The following is a 15174-nucleotide window of genomic DNA, read 5'->3' as shown; positions in this document are numbered from 1 at the left end:
TTCCCACAGACCTTTGTTTTTCCAGCTTTTGAATTCCTCTTGCTCCTTCAGCTGTGTTTACTGCAGAATGGCTGACCTAGATCTGCTCATTTTCTGCTTTTTTAATAAGCACGAAAGATCAAGAGGTTGGACTGCTTCTGCTGAAGCAGTCTTGTCTCCCTAAGTGTAGCTTCCCAGATTGTGTGGTCTGTTTTACTGTAGCTGAAGTTAACTCCCTGGACATAGTTAAAGGGATCTGTCATGTGTCCATGCTGTGTTTAAACTGTTCTCTCACATGACTGTGCATCTTGGGAAGTGAGGGATCTTCTGACTATTGGTAGTAAAGTGAAACAGCAAATCGGTCAGGCTTATGCTTAAAATAGACAAGCCTAGTGCCATTTTTCTTTTACTGTTTAATTCAGGACATAAACTTGTCTGGTTTTGCAGTGTGAAAACTGTCTGGATTGCATCACCAGGCTGTTCCAGTCAGAGTTAATGGGGTTTTCTACTTCTTCTACTACTGTCTGTGCACTAGGACTGGAAGTCTGATGAGAAGGCATCTTTCCTTGGCTTATGCAATGGAAAAGTTGTTTTGCTAGGTGTTCTGGGTAAAAGTGGTACTACTGCTATTGTAGGTGTGAAACAGGAACTTTAGACTGGGTTAACGATATAAAAGAAGAATGTGACCATAGGTTTAAATTCACTGACTGCTTCAAAACTATTTTGATTTTATTGTTTTTAAACATTTTTTGCTATCTTTTTAAAAATATCCTAATGGCAGCTTACCTAAAAAGCCCTTTCCTTCTGTGGTTCCAGTTCTTGCATTCATACAATGATTGCCCTTTAAGACTGCAGAGCAAGTCCATTTTATCAAGTACATCTACAAAGCTTTTTTGGTCTCAAAACTAGCAAATGATGTATAGAGGTTTTTGGTTTTGTGTTTTTTGTTGTCAAGTCATCCTTAAGGAATATGAAGATTTTTTTGGTTGCTGCTTTTTTGAAAGGCTTTTCGAATTCATCTTGGTTCACTCCATTTTCAGGATCAATTGCTGTGAATCAGGTAGACTTTTTGGGGGGCATTGTGCTTTGTGCTGTTTGAATATCTTAAAGCAGCTAAAGTACATTCAAGAATCTTGCTCTGAATTTGAGCAAAGTAATCGGCTTCATATACAATATGTGCTGAAAAAGTAATATGTGTACTATTACTTTGTCTTTAGTATTTAGTATTGTTTAGTATAGGTTTAGTATACAGTGGAAATTTCTGAATTAGAGAATATAACTTTTAAGAGATAAATAGCTATTAATAATTGACAATAAAGTATACTTGGATTTCCTGAAGCAGCCAGCAGTCTCTTTCACCTATAACGTCACAATAAATTGCAAGGAGTAAATTTAGGTTAAAATTAATTTTCTTTAGCTTGGAATCTTGATCGTATAACTGGTGCCTAATGAGACTACAGGACTGAATTTTTAAAGCTATGTTTGTGTCGTAAACGTTGGTTAAAAAAAAATTAGGTAACAATTTAAGATTTGTCTTTACTTTTTGCTAGCTTTAAAGATTGGCAGTCCTGTACTTCACACCTGAGTTGCTCACTACATTCTAACTAGGCTTTTATAAAGTTTTGTTGTTGTTAAAAAACAAGGGCATGTGTCTGCTCTGCTTATCTCTTCTTTTTGCCTGTCCAGCTAGCTCTGAAAATGTGTGCGACTAAATCTTTGCAAGCAGACTGTATGGTAAACAAAAATCTCTTCAAGTTCTTGATTTGAACTTTGAAAATATCTGGAACTAACAAAGCGCTTAGAATTCACCTTCTAAAACCATGTGTTTGGTTCCCATTATGAAGAGCCTCTGCTCCTGGTGTAGGGATGTGAACCGTGTAAAAATAATCCAGGCTTTTCTCAGTGCATAGTCTTAAGATGGCCCATTTGCAGCTGTATAGAAAGTTTTTAATTTCAAATTTCCCTCTTCTATATAGAAGAGAGCTGAAGAAGAGATGCTCAGCTATTTGTGATCCCCAGAATAGCGAACAAGGAGAGGTATTTATCTGTTTGTACAGTATGGCATTGCCAGGTTGATGCCATAGCTCTGTTTTTCCACATACTGGGAAACCTGATGTGGACATTGCTGGCTGTACTGAGGAGATGTCGGCCTGTGTTTTTAATCAGCAATGCAGTCTGGTTGTCAGCAACCTCTCACACTTAAATGTCGGGAAAAGCTCTCTGATTTCGGAGGAAGCCCTGGTTTTAACATGTTGATATTTCTGATGAGGAGGGGGGAAGTGAACTTAACACTGCTTCTGATGCAGTGTGAGTGGAATTTCAGTGTCAGGTCTTTTATTTCAGGTAAACTGTGTTGTCCTGCTTACTTGCTGGTTCCTCCCAGAGAAGGTTTTGTTCTTTTAAAATTGAGCAACATTTTAATGAGATGTTCATAAGTATGACTTGCTTGAAGAGAAGGCCCTTAGAAACCTGCATCTCCTGAGATTGCACAGCTGGAGGCCAGGGCGGTGTGGGCAGAGGTGCACAGGGCATGATACAGGCATCCTCTTCTGAAGAGGACGCATTAAATGGTTATGACTTCATAGAATCATAAAATACCAGGTTGGAAGGGACCTCAAGGATCATCTGGTCCAACCTGTCCTGACGAAAGCACTTCCTAGACAAGATGGCCAAACACCCTGTCCAGCTGGATCTTGAAAGGGACCAAAAATGTGCTTGAGTTCTCTGGAGCACTTACTCCATTAGTGCATCTTCAGTGAGCCCTTGTTTTTGCTTACCTATTTTTTGAGAAGTTACTGATGAACAAGAGGTTGACATAACAGGCCCAAGATGTTAAGAACTACTTTAAAGGAGGCAGAAAAGGAGGGAGAAGTGCAAGCTTACTGTGCCTTATGTCTTTCCTTAATGACATTAAAAAGGTTACCTTGGAACATTGGTTTGACAGTTTTGCATACCAAAAATGTTATTTGTTTCTTTCCGAGGCAAGTCTGGAAGCATAGGTTAAGTTATGTGCTTATTTGCAAACAATTCCACTGTATATGGTGTAGTTAAAGTCTAACTTTTTGTGTTTCCTTGATAAAATATAATCTTAAAGTTCATACTGTTTCTAGGAGGAGTTTGTTTTGCATTTCCTGTCTTTGTGAGACAAAGGTGGGTTTTTGCATGGTTAGTGTTAATGCTTAGGGTATTAGGGTTGGTGTGGAACATTCCTAATTCGTATGAAGCACATGGAACAGAGGACAGCATTGCTCCTTGTCACTGATTTTTTTTTTTTTGGTAGCCATTCGATAAACAGTGAGACTGCACTGATTGCACAATTTCTGAGACCAAAAAAAGACTATTTTTTTCTCCAGAGAAGAACACAGCTACCACTAAAAACTAAGGTGCTTTCATTTTTGCTTTACAGCTTTCTGATAAAGATAGCTGCTGTTGGATGGAAAGCTGTTTACTTTCACTCCCAATTTGTTTTCCTTAGCAGCATGTTCTTTATGCTTTACATAGTATTGTTGCAGGCAGAGGATTTTAAGCTTGGCTGAACGAAGATGTTTTATTTCACTTTTCTTTCTAATCTATTCAGAAAATTTATACTTGAATTTGGAAGGTTTTCCTTATTTTCTAACTATCATTCCAAGTTGCGGTATTCTATGGCTAAAAATTAGCATTCAAGAGACTTAATAGTCCTTTCCGAGATATTTGAACGGTAGTCAGTCCATTTTTCATGTATATGCACAGAAGTGTCTCTGAGGGAAAGAGGAAAAAAGCGTGGGTGGTTTGTTCAGGATGTGACTTTTGCAGATTGCCTACAAGTATGTGTAATATTTTATACATATAAAGATGCCAAAAAAGATTTAAGTCAATGATGGCTGGTAAATTCAGTCAGCATCTAATGTCACTTGTCTGATTTTGGCATTCCAACATGTTTTAGATTATGTAGCCCAGCTTTCTTAGCCTTAGGTGTTTTTTTTAATGCTCATAATACAATTCATAATGTGAGGAAGTACAGCGGACAATATTTGAAAGTCTCCCGCTTCATGGTAAGATACTCCTTTCCCCTGTCGTTTAAAATGCCTATTTATAGGTGCATTATACCCTGTAGGGCTTTCTGGATTTCTGTCACTGTTTGTTATCTCTTTACCTACACTTTCACCCTCTGGAGTAAGCTACTGCCCCCGGGACTGTCTTGTAAAGTTACTTTCCCCCCACCTTATAGACGGCCCTCGTTCTGCAGGCTGGCGAGAACACATGGAGCGACGGCGGAGGTTTGAATTCGATTTCCGGGAGCGAGACGATGAACGGGGTTATCGACGAGTACGGTGTGGGAGCGGCAGCATGGATGACGACAGGGACAGTCTCCCTGAGTGGTGCTTAGAAGATGCAGAAGAAGAAATGGGAACATTTGACTCCTCTGGAGCGTTTCTCTCTTTAAAGGTGAAAAGCTGTCCTGGGCCCTTTGTTCACTTTGAGCAAATGTCCTGTTATGTCAGGTGGTTTATGGGTGATTATGTTGACTTTGTAGAAGGTGCAGAAAGAGCCAATCCCTGAGGAACAGGAGATGGACTTCAGACCTGTGGAGGAGGGGGAAGAAAGATCAGACTCTGAAGGGAGCCACAATGAAGAATCCAAAGATCATGAAAAGACCACCAAGAAAGAGGGGGAGAAAACAGATAGAGTAGTGGCAGGTAAGGGGGACTTCTCATGCATCTGGTCTGTGCTGCTGTGTGGAAGTTCCATAACTCAGTTACCTAGAACCATGCAATGTTACAGAAGCAGTGGAAGAAGCAGTCCAAACTTCTTCACCAGCTGCCAGGTCAGATACCCCACCGAAATCCCAGCCTCCAGACCCACTGCAGACAAGCCTTTTTGAAAGGAAGGAAGAGTCTGTGCCAGAAAGAACAGAAAAAACAGAAGATAAGGAGAATCGAACAGAGAATACACCGCCAGCCAAAATGCCCAACAGAGGGGAAGGTAATAAACTCAACAGATAAATTCAGTCATTACTTGCTGTGATTAGTCTTGGTCTCTTAAGAGGCAAGGATCAGATTATGATGATGAAAAGCCAGAATTTACCAGCTGGTCTATAAATACAGGATTTGTTGGATATGCCACTTCAAGTGCTTGCAGTGCACTGGTACCTCACATTGCAATGCAGTCTAGAGGAGCACGAGCTGGTTGTGGATGTGCCTTATTGTGGTAGAGCACATCAGTGTGGACAAATGTATGTGGCCAAGGAATGGGACATGCTGAAATATGCTGAGTTCTGATAGAACTAAACTGTTTGTTCCTCAGAGTTAGGTTGGGTGTCTGTGTTGTAAACAGTGGCAATGTGCAGTCATACATGCAGGAAGATCTGAAAATACTTTTGCTTTGGTGCTAATTTTGAGCTGTTGAATGTTTTCTACAGTAAGTTCTTAAGTAATTTTCATTTATGTTGAAAATAGTGAACTAATTTTAATGTTTTTCTTTAGATTTGGCTTCTGTTGCTCAACCTTTGCCACAGATTTCTGCAGACACAGCTTCTCCTGCTCATCTTTCTCCTCCTGTCTCCAATTCAAATCCTGCTCTGCGGCCAGGTCAGACACCTGTCACAGCTGCTCCAGGCATGGGGAACATTCCCACTGACCCAGATGATGAAGAGGGCCTCAAACACCTAGAGCAGGTAAAATTTCTCAAATTCCTTTGTTGTTGACAATCGTGAGACTGGAGGAACGTGGAATGCAGAAAATATTTGAAGCCGATAAAAACAGAAATGCAGCTGAAACTTTGCACTCCACAGTATATACTGAAAGCTGCTTTTTTCCCCTCCATTACATTTTTGGAGAATAATTCAAGCCTATGTAGTATTTTTCTGAATAAGGGTACTATACCAGTGTTAGAGGTGGAGGTCCTAGTGCATATGACCACTGTCAAGTAGCTTTTACCATTTGCCTTGAGAAACCATAAAACAGTATGCCACATATGTTTTAAAAAAATTAAAAAATACATAACTGAAGCACAGACTGTGTTCCTGAACGTTTAATGACTGCTGGGTTGTAGAGAATTTTTAATGCTAGGGCTCCCATACCAGTTTTATTTTTCATCATGATGCTGTGTGGGACCGTCTTGGCAAGTTGTTCTACAGCTTTACGTAAGCAGGTGAATCGTGCTTATTCAGGATTCTGATAAGGTGATAGACTGAGCTTAGGGTTTGTGGTGCAATTACACCAGTCCTTGAGTTGCCTGTAATTCCTGGTACACTCTTGAGCACTGGGTAGAATCATAGAATGGTTTGGGTTGGAAGGGACCTTACAGATCACCTTGTTCAAACCCCCCTGACGTGGGCAGGGACATCTTCCACTAGATCAGGGTGCTCAGAGCTCCATCCAACCTGGCCTTGAACACTGCCAGGGAGGGGGCAGCCACAGCATCTCTGGGCAAGCTGCGCCAGGGCCTCACCACCCTTACAGTAAAGAATTTCTTCCTAATACCTAATCTAAATCTCCCCTCTTTCAGTTTAAAGCCATTTCCCTTTGTCCTGTCACTCTGTGCCCTTGTAAAAAGTCCCTCTGTGGCTTTTTTGTAGGCCCCTTCAGGTACTGGCAGGCTGCAGTAAGGTCTCCCTGCAGCCTTCTCTTCCCCAGGCTGAACAGCCCCAGCTCTCGCAGCCTTTCCTCCCAGCAGAGGGGTTCCAGCCCTCGGACCATTGCTGGGGCCTCCTCTGGCCCCACTCCCACAGCTCCAGGTCTGTCCTGTGCTGAGGGCTCCAGAGCTGGACGCAGGACTCCCAGGGGGGTCTCAGCAGAGCGGGACAGAGGGGCAGAATCCCCTCCCTTGCCCTGTGCCCACGCTGCTGGGGATGCAGCCACGGTTGGCCTTCTGGGCTGTGAGTGCACACTGCTGGGTCATGCTGAGCTTCTCATCAGCCAGCACCCCCATGTCCTTCTCCTGAGGGCTGCTCTCAGTCCATTCTCCACCCAGACTCTTTTTGTGCTGGTGTGGTACAAGGTGGTTGTATTTGGCTCGCCCGCTTTCAAATTTGTAAGCACACACCTAACTCTTGTATTCCTTGCTGGTTTTGATGTCTCCTGCAGCAAGCAGAGAAAATGGTGGCATACCTGCAGGACAGTGCCCTTGATGATGAAAGACTAGCAGCAAAAATTCAAGAGCACAGAGCAAAGGGCTCCTCTATGCCGTTGTTCCATGAAGCCATGCAGAAGTGGTACTACAAAGATCCACAAGGAGAAATTCAGGGTAGGTCTGTGCCCTTTACGCTTCCTTTTTTATTTCACAGAACTGTTAAAGAGTTCATCACAAAATTGCCACCAAGAGATGCTGATGCTTGTTTTTACAGAAGCAGCACTGGGAATTTACCACTCTAGAATTAGGTTTTGAAAATGGATCCTTCTACCCATCACTGCCCCCATCAGCTCAGCATGCCTAATGTCCAGAATTGTACTTTATCATGGCTAAGGTTTGCCATCATTTCATGTTTCTGTAAATTGACTCAGACTAAAAACTGTAAATTGTCAGACTAAAACCTGTTTTTCAGACCAGTAGTTATTCAGATTTCCAGACAATAGTGGAACAAAACAGGAATGTGACCATTCAGTAGCTTGTTGAAGAGTCAGTGAGAAACATTGAAATCAGTTTTCTAGTCTCAGCCTGAAGACATTGAGTATTCAGGGAAGGGTAATCTGTGTAGTATCTAGAGCAAAGAGACAAGACGTTTTCCCAAGCCAGTGCTCACACATAAACTCAGTTTAAATTGTACTTGCAGCCAGTGCATTATTAGTTCATGTAATAAAAACTGGTTTGTGCTTGCGGTTTTTGCTTAAGAGAAACCTCAATTTTTTGCGATGAAAGTAGGAACAGGCCTTTCATTTAGATACTTGCATCTTTGCTTTCAGAAGGTACTTTTCTTTTTGGAGGTCTCAGGCCTCTGTTTTAGCAGCCGCTTAGCTGCATCACAAAAATACAACTGAGCAGTGAGTTCCTTACTTGCTGTACTTCACTAAGTAGTAGTTGCTAATGCTGTTTAACGGGAATGACTTCCTCAGCTATGAGCTGCAGGTAGGATTTGTGGAGGTGTGATCTGTGGGATGTGTGCCAGTCTCTTGTCTGCGTGTGTTACACAGCTTTAGGGTTTTCTTCTTACCCCTTTTAAGTTTAAAGGATGTTAACCATAAAGCGTTTTTATTTGCTCAGTCTGCTTCAAACTGTATGTTAGTTGCTGCTGGGTGTTCATTGCTCAGTGATGGTCTAACAGTTTTTCATTGGAGTAAGCACTTCCTTGAGTGTGACTTCCAGAAGTAAAAACTCCCACATAAACTTTTATTGGGATACCTCTTGTGGTCTCATATTTTCTCTGGGAGGAATTACCTGCTAAAGATACTTTTACAGAGAAGGCAAGAATGACTGAACATTCTTGCTTTTCAGAAGATATTTTTGCAAAAATTGTATTAACGTGGTTCTTACTCTGTTAAATAATTTTTTTTAATACTAGCTTTGTGGTCCAAATGGTTGGATATGTAATGCTGATGTAGGAGTCCTCCTTTGAAGGGAGTGACTGAAATCTTTCTCAGGAAAAAGAGGAAGAGAAGTGGTGTAGCTTTTTGAGAAAGGAAAAGTGGTTTCCTCATTATCTTGATATAATCTTGCATTCAGAGTTGGATCTGCTCATCTGCTAAGTGTCAGAAGCAAAACTTCTATAAAACATACGAATTCCTCTGATTTGAAGGCAAGAGTTGAAACAGGTTATGATGGTTTGATTGTCTATGCAGTGTATGTGGGGAAAGTAGTGCTTGTGCTTTTAGCACTGTCAGCTAGTGGATGCTGTTGAGGTCCAAACTGGAAACTGCAACTGTTGTCAGCCTGTTGCTGAGCCTGGAGCAGTGAGCTTTGCTGGAGGGCAGGATGTGTGTTGGCTGGACCCAAGCTCCACACCACCGTGGCTGCTTGGCTTTTGTCTCGGAGCTGTCGTTTCCCTCCAATGCATGGTAAAAGCAGTCATGCACTTTTCAGTAAAGACTGTCTGGGGGAATGCTGTGGCCACCGCAGAGATCTAGATATGTGCGTTGACAGTCCAGCTTTGAATGTACTGTCTGTCCAGACAAGTGGATGAGACAGACAGGAGCGCCTGAGCCTAGGTACTGTGTTACTTTAACAAGCACCATGCTCTTTGTTTCCAGTATGTTCAACTTGGCCTGACTTGCTCTTCCCCCCCATCTGTATTGGTTGGTGTTATTTCAGGTCCTTTCAGTAATCAGGAGATGGCGGAGTGGTTCCAGGCTGGATACTTCACTATGTCGCTGTTGGTCAAGAGAGCCTGTGACGAGACTTTCCAGCCGCTGGGAGACATCATGAAAATGTGGGGCAGGGTTCCCTTCACTCCAGGTCCAGCACCGCTTCCACATCTGGTAATTATGTGACAGTTACAGTATTCACATAGTCCTGTAAGAAATGGAAAATTAAATATTTATGTGTCAACTGCTCTGTCATGGAATTGCAGGTGTTCCAAGCATGAAAGTTGAACCCTGTGTTAAATTACCTTTTTAAGAGGAGAAAAGACACTTTAAAAGCTGCATTCTGAAGAAACGTTTTTATATTGCTTGCCTTTGCAATATACTGCTACTGTTACTCTGTTATTAAAATAGAATGTTTTATTCCTAAACATAGGGTGAGCTGGACCAAGAGCGGCTGACAAGACAACAAGAGTTGGCTCTGATCCAAATGCAGCACCTCCAGTATCAGCATCTTTTAATACAGTAAGGCTGCCAGTCCCAGAGGTCTTCCAGTGGCTGTGTTCTGCTCTTCCTTTTTACTCATCTGGGTTCAGCTTCTTGTCATTGTTTCCTTGGGCGGTGGGGCTGGGAGTGCCTCACCTCCGACAGCAAAGCCAGCTTCCACAAGCACCAGAGGCTCTGTAGTCTACAGGATTAGGACAGAGTGTGGCTACCTCAGGCACACTTTTCAGTGTCTTTCAGTGTCGTGCATAGCTTTTTTGATGAGACCTGCTATATAGGTAGCCGTTAAAACAGAGTCCCAGCTGTCCTTGTAGTGCAGTTCAGATGTTTTGGAGTCAGGGGAAGGCTACACATTTTTTGAACTGGAGGTTGAGAAAGCAGAACTTGTCTTTGGTCTGCTTGCTCAGCTTTTCGAAGATCAGTGGAAGATAACTGCTGGAGAAAGCAGTTTGTCATCCATTTATGACAAAGCTGTCAGTTGTTCAGTTCTGGCCAGTTCCTAACAACTTGTTTTGTAGGAGCTTGGAGAAAAGAAAAGCAATCAGATAAGACTACTTGTTACAGGAGTCCTGAAAGCACGGGCCATGATTATGATTACTGACTGTCAGCTGATGATCTGAAAAGGCAAGAGCCTGCCCCTGTACTAGGGGATGCCTTGGCGTACTTGGGAAGAGATTGATTTGTTTAGGTGGGAAGTCATCAAAGCCAGATTAATTTTAGCAATCTCTGTGTAATTTATAGAAAAAGGGAAGTAGTACTGCACAGGTTAAAAGAGAAACATTGGATAGCAATAACCAGTTGACGTAGTTGAAAGTGAAGAGAAATTTGGTTCTGCTCGTAAGGGCCAGTTTGTTGTATTCTTGTATTTTGATTCTTTCCAAGGCCCCATTCTGTGGTTTCCTTTAGTGTTTAGCATGTACATTATGTAGGTCAGTGGCCATTAGTCCCGGAGGATGAATCTGTGCGCAACTTCTGCAACTTGGGCAGCATATAAATAAGCAAGTGACCAAATACCAGTGATTCTCTGCTTCTCTTTTTAAGACAACAGTATGCACAAGTGCTGGCTCAGCAGCAAAAGGCAGCCCTCTCTTCCCAGCAGCAGCAGCAGCTCGCTATTCTCTTGCAACAGTTCCAGGCCCTGAAGATGAGGTGAGTTAGCCCAGACTTGAACTGAATACCATTTTTCCTATGCTCTAATTTGTCTGTAATGATAATCTTGTCAGTGGTCCATCCCTATCCAAGTTCACACATGTTTGAGCATTATGTATTTTAAAGATCATGTGAATATGAAACAGTTGCAGGGTGTCAAATACTTCATGTGTGTAGCCTTTACATCAGAGAATACTTAGGAAAACGAGGAGGGAAATGTAGTTGAAGTCATACCTTTTTGACAGATCTGTTGTGCTGGTGTCGGAATGGCTTTGCCAGTTGAGTTTTGCGATACTAGATGCTTGTTCCTCAATCTAGCCTATGAGCAGCAAGTGCTAAACTGTAGCGGTAGCTGACTTAGCCCTTGACTTGGCAGCAGGGATGAGGTGAGCAAGAACTCTGCAAGCAAGTAGTATTGTCCACATCATATTTTTGTTTTAAATAGAGGTGTGGAAGGAAAGGAGTATGTTACAAGTTACTGAATCTCAGGCGTGTTCAGAGCACTCTTCTCCCTGGAAGTGGCATGTTGACTCTTCCTGTTGGTATTGCAGAATATCTGAACAGAACATGATGCCACCTGTTACAAGGTCTGTGTCAGTGCCGGACACTGGCTCAATATGGGAACTTCAGTCAGCCTCACAACCTACAGGTAAGATGCTTAACGTGTCAGATATCTTGAGAAAAGTTATGGGATTAAAAGCCAGCACCTTTGAGATGGACAAATTATTTCTGCATTGGTATTTTTTTAACTGGTCCAGGCTACTTTGCCTTGTAGCTTAAATTCCATTTGAGAGCTAAGATTTGGTAAGATTTCCTATGGTTATAGGACAATCCAAAGAGATTGAGTGTTGTAATATAAAGGTGTTCTGCTCTGATGGGAGGAGTTTGAATAGCTGGTTCTTGTGTAGAATTTTGTAGGAAACCCAGCCTTGCTTTGGTAATGGACAAGCCTTGTTCTACAGGAAGATAAGGTGGCCCTCTGCGGACTAAGGCTAATGCATTATTTTAGTTCATAAACCACAGTAACAGCATACACAAGATTTTCCCCTTTCAATTGTTTTTTGTTGATGTGCTTATTTTTGCTTGTCAATGTTTTGTTTTCTTCACTATCTAGTCTGGGAAGGAAGCAGTGTCTGGGATCTCCCCATTGATACTGCAGCTCAGGGACCAGCTCTAGAACAACTTCAGCAGCTCGAGAAGGCCAAAGCTGCAAAGGTCAGAAACTGTTTTGTACTGTAAGAAGTTGGGATTGCTGTTCTGCAATGTAACTGTGTTTCGTGAGCCAATGGAAGACGATTAGCTCTTCAATCTTCAGGCCGCTCTGTACAGTTTTGATTAGATTTTCATGGAAAACACCATAAAGAGGATATGGGTTGTAGAAACCAGTTACGAAATCCTCGTGGACTGCTGTTTGGAAACCATTGCTGTGGAGGTACTACTGACCTCTAAAGTAGCGGTTATGTTTTTTACACTTCTGATTAAAAACTGTTCACTAGCCACCTCTGTTTTAAAATGGAATCGTCATGAGCTGCTGTGCCAAACCCTGAGTAGGAGCCAGGGGGTTGTTCTCTTAATCCTTGCATCTTTTCACGAGAATTGGTTTGGGGAATCTCAGGAGTCCTGTTTGTTGGGGTTGTTTCACACTCTAAATTATCTTTGTAAGTTTGAACCTGTATGATTCTGTACATTTCCTAAAACTGATTGCTTTATGATGACTGCAAAGCAACTTGCTACTACCTTCTGAAGTCAGGCTATTTTAAGGAGCTGATGTAGAAAGACTGACTAGAGAAGTGGTATTCGTTACAGAACAGAAATTGTCAGAAATTGCTCTAGACTATTTTGGGAATCTGACCCCAGTAGACAGCCAGCTGATAGGTAAAATTACAATTAAGGGAGAGCATCTGTCAGAGGCTTCCATCTATTATGTTGTTACTGTAATCTCAGCAGAGTCGCCCTAAGAAATGGTGTAGGAATACGTTACCTGCATCTGAGTTTAGTTTTGTGTGAATTGTAGCTAGAGCAAGAGAGGAGAGAAGTGGAAATGAGGGCCAAACGAGAGGAAGAGGAGAGGAAAAGGCAGGAGGAGCTTCGGAGGCAACAAGAAGAGCTACTTAGGAGGCAGCAGGAAGATGAGAGGAAACGACGGGAAGAAGAAGAACTGGCCCGCAGGAAGCAAGTGAGTTTCCTCAATGTAGTTCATCTCTAATTCTAATATTTTATAAAACTCACTTTAAGAATCCTGTGAGGTCTAATTAATCTTTGGTAGGTGTGTATGAAGACAGTTCTAATATTTTTTCATGTGAGTATATGAAATGATTCTTCTTCTGTTCCTAATTTTGAGCCCAAATAGCAATCTGAGAAATGGGCTTTAATTGTTCACTTCAAGATAGGTTCCTGTTTGTGAGCTGAGAGGTTTTATTCAGTGTGGAATATTCCCTCCCGACTTCTTAGTGTCAATATTAGACTTTAGTTAGTTGCCCAGTTATTGTATGTTTAATCTTTATTCACCATTTGTGCAGTCTAGTGTTTTGATAAGGGTATGTTCTGGAGCAGACTGGAGCTTGAGCAGCTGTTTCAAATGAGTAAAATGTAGGGGGCTGTAGTGGAGAAGTGGTGATGTAACATTGACCTTATTTTTTTCCCTGTTTTTTTTTTTTTAACTTAATAATTTTTTTGAATAAGTGATTAACTGGGTTATGTCAGAGTCTGTCAGCTTTATTTGCTTGAATTGATATTTGGGAAAGGAAGAGATGTAGCTTGGACGAGCAGATTTGTTAAAATGAATGACGTGATCTGTGTTGCAGTAGGGGAATGAATGCAGGAGTTGTAGTATGTTCTTAATCTTACAAGAACACAAAAGTGAGACCGTTATTAGCTTGACGTTTTTGGTATTTCTGAATTTTGTATGGAAGAGAGATTAATTTGTTCCGTAAGTGTCGTAGGAGGGAAAGACAGTGAAAGTTAAAGTTTTCACTCTGCACGTGGAGGATGAGGGCAAGCATGTTGTTGAGCTTATTCACTAGGGAGTTAGTCAGTAAATGCCCTGTAAAGTAGCATGTGAAAAACAGGCGAAAGTAATCACTAGTTTTGCCCTGTATAATATTTTCTATGTGCTTAGGTAGGCAGTTGTAAAGTGCATTTCCTGGTTTAAGGATCAGACACTTCTGAGGAAGCCTCTAGAATCTTTAGTTTTACTTCTGAGTTCGTCATATACCTCTGTTCATTCCATGTTTGGGTTTTGTTACTGAAGATCTATTTGGATAGACTGCAGTGTGATACGTGGTTCGCTTTCATGGTATCTTAAAGAATCAAGTCTATAAATAAATGGCTCCTTGCTTTAATGTATCTACTTTGTGTACAGCAAGTCACTGTGGTGTACAGTGGAAAAGCATCCTTTGATGCTCAAGTTCAAGCTTTACTGTGGCACTAAAGCAATAATATACTCCAAAGTTTAACTTTTGAGTTAAGTTGCTTTAGATCTGTCTTAATAATAACTCATTTTTCAGCTGATCACCTGGTAACTCAATGTGTGTCATCCATGGTGGCTTCAGACAAATAGACTTGGGTTGTTTCTTTTGTTTCTTTTCAGACTGAACAGTTTTGCTACTGTGTATAACTTCTTAGAAATGTGTCCACTTTGGATTTGTACAGTAAACAATCTGACTCTCCCTTTGTGAGATGTCATGGGAAATAATTATTTACAAGGAGGAAGCGGAATGGGGGTTGGAAAGCAGTAACAGCAAGTGTCTTGAGTTCATTACCAATGGAATAATTGCTACAATGCTTAATTCTGAGCGGTAATGTCTTGAAAAGGTAACAAAGAGTTTTAAGCACTTCTCTGGAAAGAGAAAATAATATTGTATTCTGTATTTAAAAAAAACAAACTGGTCTAATATTTGAATCTGACTTCTGTACTGGAAGGCATTGTAGAATCAGGGATGAACTGATTTATTAGCATGGATTTATACAGAGGAGATGATGCTTAACAAATTTGATTAACTTCTTTTGAGGAGATGACAGTGAGAGCTGAGAGGGGTGAAGCAGTAGACTTAATCTGCCTGGACTTCAGGAAGGCTTTTGATGTAATACTGCATAAAAGACTAGTATATAAGGTTAGTAAATACGCTGTTGATGGTGAATTCTAAATAAAAAAAAAATAACTAATAGAAATTCAATTCTGTAGGATGAAATGTCATACCAAATGTTGAATCTGGTTCTGTTCATAGTTTTTCATCGATTACTTGCACTGCAGAATTGCAAACAGTAATGCCCAGCTTGTGTAGCTCCTGCATTTCTTTTTTGTTTCTGGTCTGATACCTTCTATTTT

The 15174-nt window shown here is 41.4% G+C and overlaps 1 protein-coding gene across 12 annotated transcripts in view; it reads left to right on the top strand.

The window, feature by feature from the left end:
• The window catches only part of GIGYF2 (GRB10 interacting GYF protein 2), an 81064-nt gene that overhangs the window by 52872 nt on the left and 13018 nt on the right, over positions 1–15174 (top strand). For 4 of the 12 annotated variants that reach the window (XM_075417633.1, XM_075417632.1, XM_075417640.1 and 1 more), the window contains 12 exons: positions 4190–4407; positions 4496–4658; positions 4744–4944; positions 5445–5635; positions 7047–7206; positions 9205–9371; positions 9631–9719; positions 10740–10847; positions 11399–11496; positions 11962–12062; positions 12862–13023; positions 14858–14959. In XM_075417633.1, the coding sequence (XP_075273748.1) occupies positions 4190–4407; positions 4496–4658; positions 4744–4944; positions 5445–5635; positions 7047–7206; positions 9205–9371; positions 9631–9719; positions 10740–10847; positions 11399–11496; positions 11962–12062; positions 12862–13023; positions 14858–14959 (1760 nt within the window). The remainder of the gene's footprint in view (positions 1–4189; positions 4408–4495; positions 4659–4743; positions 4945–5444; positions 5636–7046; positions 7207–9204; positions 9372–9630; positions 9720–10739; positions 10848–11398; positions 11497–11961; positions 12063–12861; positions 13024–14857; positions 14960–15174) is intronic. The other 8 variants (XM_075417630.1, XM_075417629.1, XM_075417631.1 and 5 more) reach the window with 8 other exon arrangements.

This window comes from Opisthocomus hoazin, chromosome 4 (genome assembly GCF_030867145.1).
Source record: "Opisthocomus hoazin isolate bOpiHoa1 chromosome 4, bOpiHoa1.hap1, whole genome shotgun sequence".
Classification (NCBI taxonomy): Eukaryota; Metazoa; Chordata; class Aves; order Opisthocomiformes; family Opisthocomidae; genus Opisthocomus; species Opisthocomus hoazin.
The sequence above is the reverse complement of the archived record's forward strand: the minus strand, read 5'-3'. Positions and strand labels throughout refer to the sequence as shown.